General features: G+C 44.1%; 1 protein-coding gene and 1 pseudogene across 1 annotated transcript; one reads left to right on the top strand and one right to left on the bottom strand.

The window, feature by feature from the left end:
- Window positions 1–216: 216 nt before the first annotated feature.
- Window positions 217–5556, top strand: LOC120058041 (annotated as a pseudogene).
- On the bottom strand, window positions 3496–10589 carry LOC120058347 (ras-related protein Rab-5B-like). Its single transcript, XM_039006948.1, has 6 exons — window positions 10487–10589; window positions 8966–9224; window positions 8213–8364; window positions 7887–8009; window positions 7642–7735; window positions 3496–7454 (listed from the first exon to the last, which is right to left on the bottom strand). The coding sequence occupies exons 2-6, from the start codon at window positions 9126–9128 to the stop codon at window positions 7330–7332; spliced, it is 657 nt and encodes a 218-aa protein (XP_038862876.1). The 5' UTR covers window positions 9129–9224; window positions 10487–10589; the 3' UTR covers window positions 3496–7329.
- Between the last annotated feature and the right edge of the window lie 3453 nt (window positions 10590–14042).

Genomic DNA, 14042 nt, shown 5'->3' with positions numbered 1-14042 from the left:
CAACGTTTCGGGATAATGTACGGATGTTTGTTTTGTAAATTATTTTGATTGTGGAAAGTGCAACCTATGAGTCCATCGCTCGATTTACTTTGGTGGATGTGGTGTGCGCATGCGCTCTGGGCAAACTAGGCCTGAGGGGAAAATATGTTCGATTCATACGTTTTGGTTGAGATGAACGGAACAAACCAACATAATCATAATCACGCTACGTCGTAAATGAAAATAGCAAAAGGTGAGAAAAAAATGTATACGTTTGATATGACCACGTCTCTTAGACAGGACAAGTCTACAACCTGTCTACAACCCCAGAGAGAGTTATTGACAGCAGATCTCTAGAGCTAGCGACAACAACCAACACAAATGATTGAGCAAATATGCTAACTTTTATTATATTGTATTCTGTAGTTGTCTTCCTCATCATATCATTAATGTATTTCCCTCGACCTAGCTCGTTATGCAAACCAAACTATTACTGTAGCTACAGTATATCAGAAGGTACATAGAAGGGCAGCTGCTGTAATCTGTTGGCCTCTATGGATTTAGATGGTTCCTTTAGTTTAAGGGACAATCTGTTGTATTTCTGATGGTTGTATTTTGGTTGTTGCAGGTATTACTCTGGAGAGTAGACAGCTCTGGTCCTGACCATCTTCATCAGGGGGAATCACGAGCCTCCAACCACCTCCAGGACTGGTGGGTAAGACCTTACCTTTAGACTCTGGCTACAAAGTTAACACGCATATTACAAGTTCCACAGATTGATCTCAAGGAAACTTGCCCATCAGGCAATTCAGGAGCAGTTTTCACTTGCCTGAAAATGTTATTGTGCATCTAATAATAACAATAGTGTATGTGGTGTTCCATTAGGTTATGCTGGCGTTGTGCGCTACAAAGGAGTAAGGATAGGTGGCTTGTCTGGAATCTTCAAAGGGCATGATTACAGGAAAGGGGAGGTCAAAAAGCTCTAGTAGATATATCCTCCTGTCCCTGCAAATGCGTTGCAGCCCAACCGTCTTTAACATTGAATCAATGACGACCTCCCGGGTGGCGCAGTGGTCTAGGGCACTGCATCGCAGTGCTAGCTGCGCCACCAGAGTCTCTGGGTTCGCGCCCAGGCTGGGCTGGGTTTGCGCCCAGGCTCTGTCGCAGCCGGCCGCAACCGGGAGGTCCGTGGGGCGACGCACAATTGGCATAGCGTCGTTAGGGAGGGTTTGGCCGGTAGGGATATCCTTGTCTCAGTGTGTAAAAATAAAAAATAAAAATTGTAATAAAATGTATGCACTCTACTGTAAGTCGCTCTGGATAAGAGCGTCTGCAAAAAAAATAAAAAATAAATAAAAATCTATGTCCTTTTTTACAGTGCATTACGAGTTCCCTCCATATCCCAGAAACTCTACGCAGTGTTTACCACATCAGGAACATTGATGTCTTCAAACTCAAACAGGTGACTACCACTTACAAGGTTAATATATCATATTATGCCCCCCCCCATTATATCATATTTGTCATCATGCCTCCCCTATTTTGCCACTAGATCCAGATGCGTGTGGATGTCTTCCTGACCCATGACTGGCCTCGTGGGATCTACCATTATGGCAGCACGGGGCAGCTACTGAGTAAGAAGAAGTTCCTGAGGCAGGAGGTGGAGTCCAACACACTTCGTAGTCCTGCGGCTGCAGTGCTCCTGGCCCATCTGCAGCCTAACTACTGGTTCTCTGCACACCTCCACGTCAAGTTTGCTGCCCTTATGCAGCACCCGGTGAGCTGAACTGACTACGGTTATGTAGAGAGACTGCTGTGGATGTTCAGAGATGTGATTCTTTCTGATTAATCAGAATTAAGATTCTGTGATTTTTGCATAATGCCAAAACAATATCTTCTTTATCCTGATTTTCATTGTCGTGTTGCTAGGTCACGGAACTGATAGTTCCTATGCAGCACTGGTTATATTGCTGCTCTGTTTTTCCCTTCAGGCCAATGGTGATGCTGCCCTCCGCACTACCAAATTCCTCTCACTGGATAAGTGCCTCCCCTACATTGACTTTCTACAAGTGAGAGAGGGTGATGACACGTGGCATGGATGGTGTGTGATTATGGTCCAGTTTCATAGATCCAGATTAAACCTACTCCTGAATTTATGGAGATTCTGTTAATCTTGGTCTGTGAAACGGCCTGCTTGAAGATCTTGTTATATGCTAGTAAGGGCTATAGGTGTCTTCTCTATGGTGCATGTCTGAGTTGATGCTGACTTGTAGGGTGTGTGTTTCAGATCGTAGAGGTAGCAGACAGGCCAAGCACATCCCAGGTTCTGGAGTATGATCCAGAGTGGCTGGCCATCCCGAAGGCTAAAAGACAGCTTGCTGGCTGTCAGACCTAACTACTGGAACCCTCCACAGAACAACGGCCTGCACATAAGGTCAAATACTCACACTGTTTGTATTCCTCTCTCTCTCACACATACGACACACCCTGCTATCTCATTTAAACACCTCTTCTCTCACACACATACACATTTGTATACTTACAGACCACCCCTCACTTACACACCCACACTTAACTACTTCTGTATGTTGTCCAGGTGGGACATCAGTGTGTCTGAGGCAGCCATGATGGAGGCTGTGGGTGAACTGGGAGGTAAGCAGTCCATCCCAGACAACTTCAGCCTGACCGTGCCAGCCTACGATCCTGCCTGGCCCCCATCCCAGCTACAGCACCAACCCCCAGACCACCCAGCTCTGTGCCACCCAGGGCCTCACAGACATCTATGCCCAGGTCGGGGGACAGATGGGCACAGGAGCCCCAGAGCTGGAGGATGATGATGTCCAGAGTGGGGATGAACCCAGTGAGTACCCTATTGACACCTCAGGCCTGTCCAGCTCATACAACCCTGATGAGATTACCATAGAGGAAGAAGAGGGGGAGAAGGAGGGAGGAGAGAAAAAGGGTAAGGGGGAGGGCCCTGATGCAATGGTGCCTGAGGGTGAGACGGGGGAAGCAGGAGAGAGACTGGACTCAGGGAGCCTCTGGAGAGCTACCCCCCCAGTCGCATGGTCTTGTACATGCTTGAGCCCAAATCAGACCCCGCTACTCCCTCTGGCCTGTCCCTCAACCTGCCTACCCCCTCTCACTCCTCACCCCTGGAAGGGGAAAGGGAGGGGGAGGAGCCCCATGTCCGGATCCCCAAGCGCCCCAGTGGGAAGAAGGGGGACCCCAGCAGTACGGGTAGCAACTCCAGGATCAAACGCAGGAACCAGGTCATCTACACAGCAGTCGACGACAAGGAGAGTGAGGACTAGGGCTGGAACTGTTGTGAAATATACAAGATTCTCAATTTTTTATATTGATATTGTCCATCAATGAAAACCTATTGTCCTTCTTGATTGCAAACCAACAGGGAGCTGTTTTGTTAGGAAAGGGAGAGGGGAGAATCCCATGATGGAAATGTATGTTTTTAAGTCTAATTTCTGTTTTTGTAAATAATGACATTTTGGACAAATGTTGATTTCACACATTTTACTGAGTCGTTTTCTAGTGTGGGTCAACTGCAAAAGGGCTGTTGTAAACAAAACATAAAACAAGTATATCATGTGAAGAATGCAAGTTGATATTTATTGTCATGAATCTTGCCCTGGAGGCAGAACTGAGCGATTTCCGCTAGAAGCGCCAACTGCAAAGTCAAAATTAGCTTATTGTACAAATTCATGATAACTCAAACTAGTTTTTTGGTATTCATTTAAGGTTAGGCATTAGGGTTAGCAGTGTGGTTAAGGTTAGGTTTAAAATCAACTTTTGACTTTGTAGCTGTGCCAGCTAGTGACCACTCTGCAGAACTGCCTCCAGAACAAGATTCATGACGAAAAATGCTAACCTGTGTAAAGAACATGAATATGTTTGTACACTAATCAGTGTTTCCCAAACTCAGTCCTGAGGCCCTCCGTTGGGTGCACGTTATGGGTTTTGCCCTAGCACTACATAGCTGATTCAAATAATCAAAGCTTGATGACAAGTTGGTTATTTGAATCAGCTGTGTAGTGCTAGGGCAAAAAAACAAAACGTTCCCCCAGGGGGGACCCCAGGACCGAGTTTGGGAAACCCTGCACTAAATAGTCAAATCAATTTTGAACATGAACCTTGTGTATGACATCTTTACTCCTGTACAAATTCCGAGATCAGGCCCATGTTCATGTTTATGCAGTGCTTTGTGACTGCCTAAACCAGTGGTTCGTAATTTTTTTTGCAAGCCCCCTAAAGCATTCCAAATGTTCTTGCAACCCCCCCTAAATGAAAAACTATATCTCAAGCCTAACCCATGACAGAGACAAGTGGCACAACTGGACTAAACCATTTATGATACAAGCCCTCAGTTCATATTCACTGCACACATGGCGCAATAGCACATCTTTATTGAACAACACTTTACAGAGGAGCTGAGGGGAGTTTGAGTCTTTCCCACGTTGTGTGGACTTCATCATTATTACACTAACCTGTGATCATAGAATAAGAGTTAATGAATGAGTGACTCATGGACTTATCAAATTAATCATGATGACAGCCCATGAAACAATTAGCTTTTAAAATAAGTAGAGCTCATCACATAGATTGGTGTCCTTAGTGACTAATTCCAGCGTAATGATATAAGTATTCTAGTTAGTAAAATCAACAGTTTCAATAAAATTAGGTGACAAATTATACTGTATTTGACAAGAAGAGCTCCTTACAACTGTACAAAGAGCAGAATTACACTGTGCAGGAAGAGTTAATGATTACAAGCTAATGTTGAGGTCCAGGGAGATGCTTTACTTTTACTTTTTAGCTGGGATGGCTAACTCTGGAAATTCCTTTGGTCTCTACTGAGTTAAGTGAATCAGCTTTTAGTTTTCTTGCACCTTATTTGTGGAACAATCTTCCATCGACCGTTTTTTTGCGGGTGATGTCATACCGTATTTAAAAAATCACGACAGCTGTGATGGAAACAGGTAGTTTCGGTACATTAAAAAAAAAAAAATGGCGACAGAATTTGTTCGTTCGACATGGTGGGATCTTTTTTGTGTCTTAATTATGTGAGAAATGGTGGTGGAAACACCTTTATTCCCAAATATTGATATAATAACCATCATATGGAAGTAAACTTGAAGTCATGTGACGATATGGTGTGTCGTCCTCCCACTATGACTTGGGAAACCATGCAGTTTATTAGGCTACAGATGAAATAATATATGATGAACTTCACAGGGTGGTGAAAGCGCATAGTGATCTTGATGCTCCTTTCCAATAAATATCGAGGGTCTTATTCTGGTGACATGATCGACGCTTGACTGCCGTTTAACAAAAACAATTATTCTTGCTCCTATCCATAATAATCTCATTATATAATCTACCAGCCCAGCCTACTCACATATTCACATGAATCTGTCACCAATTGGATGGAAACCTAGCTAGTGTTTTTCTTTCTGTTTGCATTTTGATGTGTATATTTTCTGTCATTCTGGGCTCATCTGTAAAAGACACCTTGGTCTGAGTATGACCCCCTGATAAAATAAAGGTGAAATAAAAAACGTACATTTCTGCCTATTGAACACGCCAAAGCAAACCCAAAACAAAGAACATAGGAAGAAAATGCGAGTAGGCACTTCTTGTTTTGTTTTTAAACCCCTCTTAAGCATCCTTATTCTTCTTAGCTAAGCCTTGGACACATCCCAAATGGATCCTTCCCTACACCAGACACTCCTGTAGATCTGAAACAATTGGAGAGGTGGAAGCAATATGGCAAAAATAATCCACCTATTTGGCCAAGTTAAGCAACTATTATAATGCATTAACCTTTCTGATCTGTTCAGATCTACATACATATGTCTAGGGGTTAAGGGTCAATTCAGAATCCATCAACAGAGTGAGTAGCTCTGTCACCAAAGCTTGCCGTCTCGCTCTAGTGCTTTGAACAGCATCAGCTCATTAGTCACTTTAAAAGCTTTTGTTTACAATGTTTTCAATTACATCAACTCTTAAGCAGTAAGAAACAAGACAAATGAGGAACAGCAGAACATATCATGTAGATCATGGCAGTTGCATTCACAACATGACAGGCCAGATACCAGATGCCTTGGTTTCCTACCGACTGCAAGTCTAGAGGGGTTTGAGTAGCCTGGTCCCAGATCTGCTTGTGCTGTCTTGCAAACTCCTATAGTCATTGTTGAGCAGAGAGACAGATCTGAGACCAGGCTAGGGTTTGAGATCAATACCAACTATAAGTTATCACTATGAGGGGCAAGAAATTTCTCCTGACCATGTAAACCGACCAGGTGAGACTGTGGCCATGGATATCACCAATTGTGCACTAGACAGTGGATTGATTGCTAGAAACAGTGAAGGTTTCCAGTGAAAGCCAGACAGACATGGCCTAGAGCAGACTCACTCAGTCCCAACAGGAAATAAATACTGGACTCTGGGTTCTTCAGTGTACATCTACATCTGTGTGTGGAAGATAGATAAATGAGGAGGAGAGGCCTGGATGATACCAGACGGGCACTGGCAGCATGATGTTTCACAACACCGCTGCTCTGAGGAGTAATAATAATAATATAGCCTAGTAGTTCAAATAAATAAAGGGCACCAGAGGAAATAAGGGCGTCAGAAGAGGCAATAAACCGTGGTTATCCTGCCTCTGTCTTTTGGGATTGTGGGTAACCTGTGCCATCTAACATGGGTTACTCTATCTGTAGGGACTGGGGAGTATCTGGAATGGCCCAGGCCAAGGCTTCAGGGTTGGGTTAAGGTTGTCCAGGCTGCCTGAGGCTCATGCCAGAGGAGGGTGATGAGAGGGCATTTAATACAGCTCTGCCCCTCTGTGAGGTGCACAAATGGGAATACTATAGGGAGGGAGTATGACCTGCATCCCATTCACTCTTTCATTCCCTCATCCTTCAGACTCCCTTGCTCCATCTCTCCTTTCTTCCCTCTCTGCCACTCAAGAACTGACACTGCAACGATTGCATAATCAAATGGAACCATGATTGAAATTAAACGAGACAGACAAAATGCAAAACATCCACAACTAGCGCTCAATACTATACAAAGTATTCACTCTCTCACGCTCTTTTTCCTCCTCATGTCTGTCAGTCTTTGTCCAAAATCTCTCTCTGGCGTCGGTTGGTGAGGCAAACACTCATAAAAGACAACCGTCCAACTCAAACTCCCTCTTTCTTTCTTCCCCTCTTTCTATTTCTCTCAATAGCGGTCTGTCTGTCTGTTGATGGGAGGGAGGGTGGAGGGGGTGTCCCCCTGCCCGACCCCAGAGGTTGGGAACAGGGATGGCAGGATGGCAGTGAAGCAGTCCTAGTTCCCTCCTCCTCCTCCACAGCAGGATCGGGTGTTGTGGGCTTCAGGATCCTGTAGGTTCACTCCCCGGTGTCGCGCTGCATGTGTAGGATTCTGGGTGTCCGTTTTGGGCATCTTTTTGGCTGCAGAGATAGTGGAACACACTTTGTTAGAGGCCAATAATAATGTTTGTTATTATTATTTTGAACTATGCCCTGGAGTTTTTCCTGGTCATGGAAAACTTTTTTATTAAGCCAATAGTTGATTTGAATATAAATGATTATCCCTAGAAGTCGCCCTATAAATTGTTGGGAAAAGATGGGAGCTCACCAATGGCCAGGAAAAGTTCGTTGACATTCATGGCAGTCTTGGCAGAGGTCTCCATGAAGAGAAGTCCAGTGTCTTCAGAATAGGTCTGGGCCTCCTGTCAGGCAACACATAATGAAAAGGCTTTCCATCAGGCAACCATCCATCAGTATTGGGAATCCCCAGTTAGAATTCAAATGTGGTATAGCATTAAGTCATTGTATAGTAAAGGCCTTAACATCTTAAAGAGTCAGTGTTGAGTACAGTACCTCATACTCCACTAGTCTCTTCTCAGCCAGGTCCGCCTTGTTGCCTGCCAGAGCGATGACAATGTTGGGGCTAGCCTGCCTCTGTAGCTCCTTCACCCAGGCTTTAGCCCGCTCAAACGTCTCCTACAGGAGGGCAAAATAGAGACCATAGGAGAGGGACAGAGGGGAGAGGTGAGAAAGAGGAGTCAGATACAGTGCCACATTTAAATAACATGGCTATGTTCACATGATAGAGAGGGCTAAAGCTTCTATACAGTACAATACATTAATTGTTTACTCTTAAAGTTAGCTCTGAGCATGCATCTTTGTGGTGTGCTGATGACTACCGGCTTGGTGATGTCAAAGACCACGATGGCAGCCTGTGCCCCGCGGTAGTACATGGGAGCCAGACTGTGGTAGCGCTCCTGTCCCGCTGTGTCCCAGATCTCAAACTTCACGGTAGTGTCGTCTAGACACACAGACTGGGCCAGGAACGCAGCTGAGAGAGGGAGAGAGAGAGGATGAATAACTCATGATGTAAAACTTAGTCCTTTCATCTCAGACAACCCTCCCAACTTGATCCAGGAAATCTCGCACAGTGTGCTTACGCTGCAGTACTCAAGGACAAAAAAGCTCCTCAACAGCTTCTACCCCCAAGCCAAAAGACTGCTGAACAAAAGCCACCGGACAATTTACATTGACCCCCCCTTTTGTACACTGCTGCTTCTCATTGTTAATTATCTATGCATAGTCACTTCACCCCCATTTACATGTACAAATTACCTCAACTAACCCGCACACTGGCTCGGTACCGGTGCCGCCTGTATATAGCCTCGTTATTCTTATTGTGTTACTTTTTATTATGACTTTTTACTTTAGTCTACTTGGTAAATATTTTCTTAACTCTTCTTGAACTGCACTGTTTGTTAAGGGCTTGTAAGTAAGCATTTCACGGTAAGGTCTACACTTGTTGTATTCGGCGCATGTGACAAATAAAGTTAGATTTGATTTGAACAGAGTTGCCCAGCCGGGATCTGGGGCCAATAGTGTGCCCGTCAACTTCTTCCCTCCCCTTATTCCCCCATCCCATCCCCCATCACCTCCGATGGTGGTCTCCTGGAACTCATCAAACTGTCCCTTGACGAAGCGCAGAACTAGGCTGGACTTTCCCACTGCCATGTCTCCCAGTAGGACCAGTTTAAACTGGCATATCTTGGTCTGGGGCAGCGTGCCATTGGGCCGGCCACTCCCTCTGGTAGCCATGGTGACGGTGGAGGGTGGGGCCTCCCAGTGATGGGAGCTTAGACTACAGGGATCTCTAGGATGTGAAGTCTTTCTCTACCTCTCCTCTCTTTCTGTCTGCAGATGAGAGAGAATGACAATAGAGGGAACTGTTATGTAAAGCATTGCTGGTAATGGAAAAAGGAAAGAGTGGCTCACATGACAGCAGGTGTCATTCAGTCTGGACAGGTGGGTAATTGTTTCATCTGTATGACTTGATTATTACATGATCTGCAATAAAGCCCATTCACACAAATCTAGAGTGACTGACATAAAACACAGGCTGAGGATGTGCGCTAGCCTGCATTATAGATCGCCATAGGAATCATAGAGCGGTCAAAACAAGTGGAGGTGTCGACCATTCCAGGTACAATTGATAGGACAAAATGGTCATGTCTGTCATTCGCACCAATGACGGGTGTGTGTTGATCTCCCACTCCCCACTGTCACAAGTATCCAAACGCTGTAATTTCAAAGTTTGTTTCATTATGGTTATAAATAATTTACGACTTGTCAGCTGCATGAACTTTACAAAAATCATGTGCTCAAAGGTCATACAGTTTTTTTTATATAGTCGCCACAGTTGCTTCTCACCAACTACACCATGCAGCATCACCTGCCTTGTGGAAGGTACTATTTGTCAACCAATCATTAGGGTGTTTTTGTTTCACCCACCCAAACGTGGCCGAATATGTGACTGAAACAGGAACCAACTTTGCGGATTCTAAAGCTACAAGGGATACAAATGAAAAGTGATATTTGAGACCCCTCTAAGCAATGAATTGTGCACACGTTATATTTCCAGTTTGTGAGTGCGTGATATGGGTGTATAGAAGTTTCTTTAGACATTTATACAGAAACACTTTTATAAACAATAGCAGCTATGTTGACTCTGCCATGTTGATCTGAGCCTTAATGTTGTAATACCACTACATTGTCCGACTTTCGGCTGTCATCTCCCCCGACTTCACCCGCCGACTTTCGTCTACTGTCGGCTTCATGGGGCTAAGCCCTCGAACACACCCATTGTCATATCAGGGGAATGACTGTGCTTTCACCACCAGAGATCAACCACGTATGTGGCTTTGCCATTGTTAATTACCTGCTACGCATTTAGCTTTATTTTTCTTTTACATTGGAGAATAGGAGTTATGCAGGTATTGTCCGTTTTATCTGTTAATTGGTGCATCTCCGTAGAGAATGGACTCCGTTGTAGCCAAGTCATTTTGATGCGGATGAACCAATTCGGCCCCAGCTCTGGTTCGACGCCCTTCTCTTTCAGCCTTGCGGATACACGTCCCATGTAGACACACGGGGAGTATAAAAACATCAATACATACCAGTGACAGTATCGGCGCTGTCTCTAAAACGATCTAAGGTCCCAGTCTTGAGTCTTGACTGTTGACAATTGATCTACTGGTAAAAGGACTGTTAACGCTTCCTGCAAATTCGCGCAGTCGCAGTCAGTGCCGCATTCTCGATTTTCTTAAACGGATAGATAACGGCATTCATCCACGTTTTAGTTCACGTCAGGTGCAAAGGTGCCCACTCTCCCAAAAATTCCCCCAAATATTTCATTGAGTAAAATATTTGTATTTGTAAAGCGCATCTATGGAAGCGCATTCCCGCCACAAAAAAACAAAACATTTGTAATGTCAAAAGGTCGTTATCAAATATACTCCTCAATAAGAGGAAGAGCGTTTGATTTGACTGCTTGGGGGCAAAGTTCCTTTATTGGCATGGGAAACATATGTTTACATTGCCAAAGCAAGTGAAATAGATAATAAACAAAAGTAAAATAAACAATACAAAAGGGAAAATAAGTAAACATAAATACCACATCTTCACCAACAAACCGCCCACGAAGGTCAAAGTAAAATCTGTCAACTAGACACACACACACACACACACACACACACACACACACACACACACACACACACACACACACACACACCTGGACCAAACTAAAGTCCATCAGAAACACATCCCCTCTGACCCTCTGATACACCAAGCCCTGGGTAAAAGACTCCTCCTCTCCTCTTCTCCGCCTTCTTTCATTCCCTTCTCACATTATTTCTCTAAATGCACAATAGGTGATGAGATCGTGACCCTGTAGGTCACAGTTCAGTCTGTAGCAGCATTCCAAACCAGTTCATTACCTCTGATCCTATGATGTCACTGGTATTCTTTCACAATGTACTGTATAGCGTATAATATCTCGTTTTATGTCAGAGTTGGTGTGTATTCTCCTCATACCGAGGGATCTGTCTGTGAATGGGTGGTGAATTGCATTGGGCAGGCTTTTGTTCCAGCCCAGCACTAGCACACCTGATTCAAAATATCAACCTCACATCAAGACATTGACAAGCTGTATAAGGTGTGTTAATGTTGATACAGTATGTAACTTACAAAGCTTGTGGTCTAAGGCACTGCATCTCAGTGCTTGAGGCATCACTACAGACACCCTGGTTCGAATCCAGGCTGTATCATAACTGGCTGTGATCGTGAGGCCCACAGGGCGGTGCACAATTGGCCCAGCGTCATCCAGGTTTGGTGTAGGTGTAGGTCATCATTGTAAATAAGAATTTGTTCTTAACTGACTTGCCTAGTTACATTTAAAAAATAAATATATATAGCTCTCCAGGACCAGAGTTGGCCAGGGCTTGGGAAGTGTGTGGGAGGTCTGGGTTAAAACAAGTATGTCTCTCTTTTCAAGCTTTGTGACTGTTTGTATCAGTGGAGGTGAGGGGACGGCTTATAATAATGGCTGGAATGGAGCGAATGGAATGGCATCAAGCACATGGGAACCATGTGTTGAATGTCTTTGATACCGTTCCACCAATTCCGCTCCAGCCATTACCCCAAGCCTGTCCTCCCCAATTAAGGTGCCACCAACCTCCTGTGGTTTGTATGTATTATGCTCCTCTGACCCAGATGCTATTTTAGCACTCATTGCACTTTGACTAGATAAACTTAAGAGACACCAGACTGCAAGTCATAACGTCACCATAGGAAAAGGGAACAGCAATGGTAGTCTATTTGTCTCCCCTGTTCTCTTCCTCTCCTTCTCTTCCTCTTTCTCTGTCTCCCTCCCTCTCTCCGTTTAAGAGAGGATACTGATCCAAACACTATGAAACTGAAGTGTCTGCGTGAACTGAAAGACTGACATTTTTTTTGAAAGTTTGATGTGATTTGACTGAAGCAATAAAGTTGACTGAGACTTTGGGTGTCTTGAAAAACGCTTAAAATAAAATGTATTATTTATTATTGTGTTTGTTGTTTGTTTCTGATGACACTGGTGAGGTCTGTGTGCATGAGGGCTAGTAATGTACCATGCTAGGTAGGTCAGTGCATTTTCCTGCTCCTTGCTTCACCACAAATCTCAAAATTGACTATTCATAACTAATGCTTATAACTAGTGTTTATATATACAGTGTTAATATACAGTGGAGATCAGTGGTGTAGTGGAGGGTAAACGCAATAACCTTTTTTATTATGTGAGAGGGTTTACTCACCTTTTGTGGAAAAATGTATTTTTAAGTATAGGGAGAGTTACTTTATTCACCACGGACAGCAATCATAGTTTACCACTACATCAATGGTAGAGATCATGTTTTAAGATTGTGAGGGTTCTAGCTGAGGACATGTTCATACACAACACTGGTCTCTCTCTTTAGAGATGGTATCTTGGTAACTTTCTCTCTCTCCAGTGCCCTCATTTATCAACCGGGTGTACATTTCTTACTAAATTCTGCCATATGTGGAGATTCAAGGATTTGTGTGCACCAGAAATTATTAGGATTTAACAAACTGTCGCACGCAATATATAGGCATGCTTTTATTGATAAATCAGAGCCATGTTATATTTGTGCGCTACAACCCAGCTTGGAAAAAGCCCTCCATTTACCTTTTATGGTAACAAAAACACTCTCATTTGCTGTATGATTTGGAAATGTTGGAACTTGGCCATGTCCGTTTCTTATAGAAGCAGAATATCAGATTTTATCACATTTCTGTAGAGTTGAGGGCAGAACGTTTTAATCTGTTGCAGTGACTGGGGCGGCAGGTAGCCTAGTGGTTAGAGCGTTGGGCCAGTAACCAGAAGGTTGCTGGATTGATTCCTCGAGCTGACAAGGTAAATATCTGCCGTTCTGCCCCTGAGCAAGGCAGTTAACCCACTGTTCCCTGGGTGCTGTGAATGTAGATTAAGGCAGCCCCCCGCACCTCTCTGATTCAGAGGGGTTGGGTTAAATGCAGAAGACACATTTCAGTTGAGTACATACATTCAGTTGGACAACTGACTAGGTATCCCCCTTTCCCTTTCAAACAAAAAATGCATGCCCCCTATAGTGAGTACCAAACACTGATTGTTTATTGAAGAATTTGAAAGTAAATATCTGCCTACATCCCACACTTCCATGCAAAATATGAATTGTTATTCAATACATGATAGCGTTTCTATCTCCTGCCCTGGTATAGACTCTGGGTTGAAATAGGCTAGGTTTACTGCCATAGGTTATTTATTTTACCTTTATTTACCTAGGAAAGTAAGTTAAGAATTTTTATTTACAATGACGGCCTACCCCGGCCAAACCCTCCCCTAACCCGGACGATGCTGGGCCAGTTGTGCGCCACCCTATGGGACTCCCGTTCACAGCCTGTTGTGATACAGCCTGAACCAGGGTCTGTAGAGACACCTCTAGCACGGCGTTGCAGTGCCTTAGACCGCTGCGCCACTCGGGAGGTTACCGGTCTATTTCATTTTGAACATGGTTGGCTATTGAATGAGCGATTAATAAATGGTAGAGTGGGAATAAACCAGTCATGTCTGAAAAGGAGAGGCATGCTGTGCAATATGATTATGATTTAGGCCTATATAATACAAGTAAAATC

Source organism: Salvelinus namaycush, chromosome 13 (assembly GCF_016432855.1).
Source record: "Salvelinus namaycush isolate Seneca chromosome 13, SaNama_1.0, whole genome shotgun sequence".
NCBI classification, from domain to species: domain Eukaryota; kingdom Metazoa; phylum Chordata; class Actinopteri; order Salmoniformes; family Salmonidae; genus Salvelinus; species Salvelinus namaycush.
The sequence above is the reverse complement of the archived record's forward strand: the minus strand, read 5'-3'. Positions and strand labels throughout refer to the sequence as shown.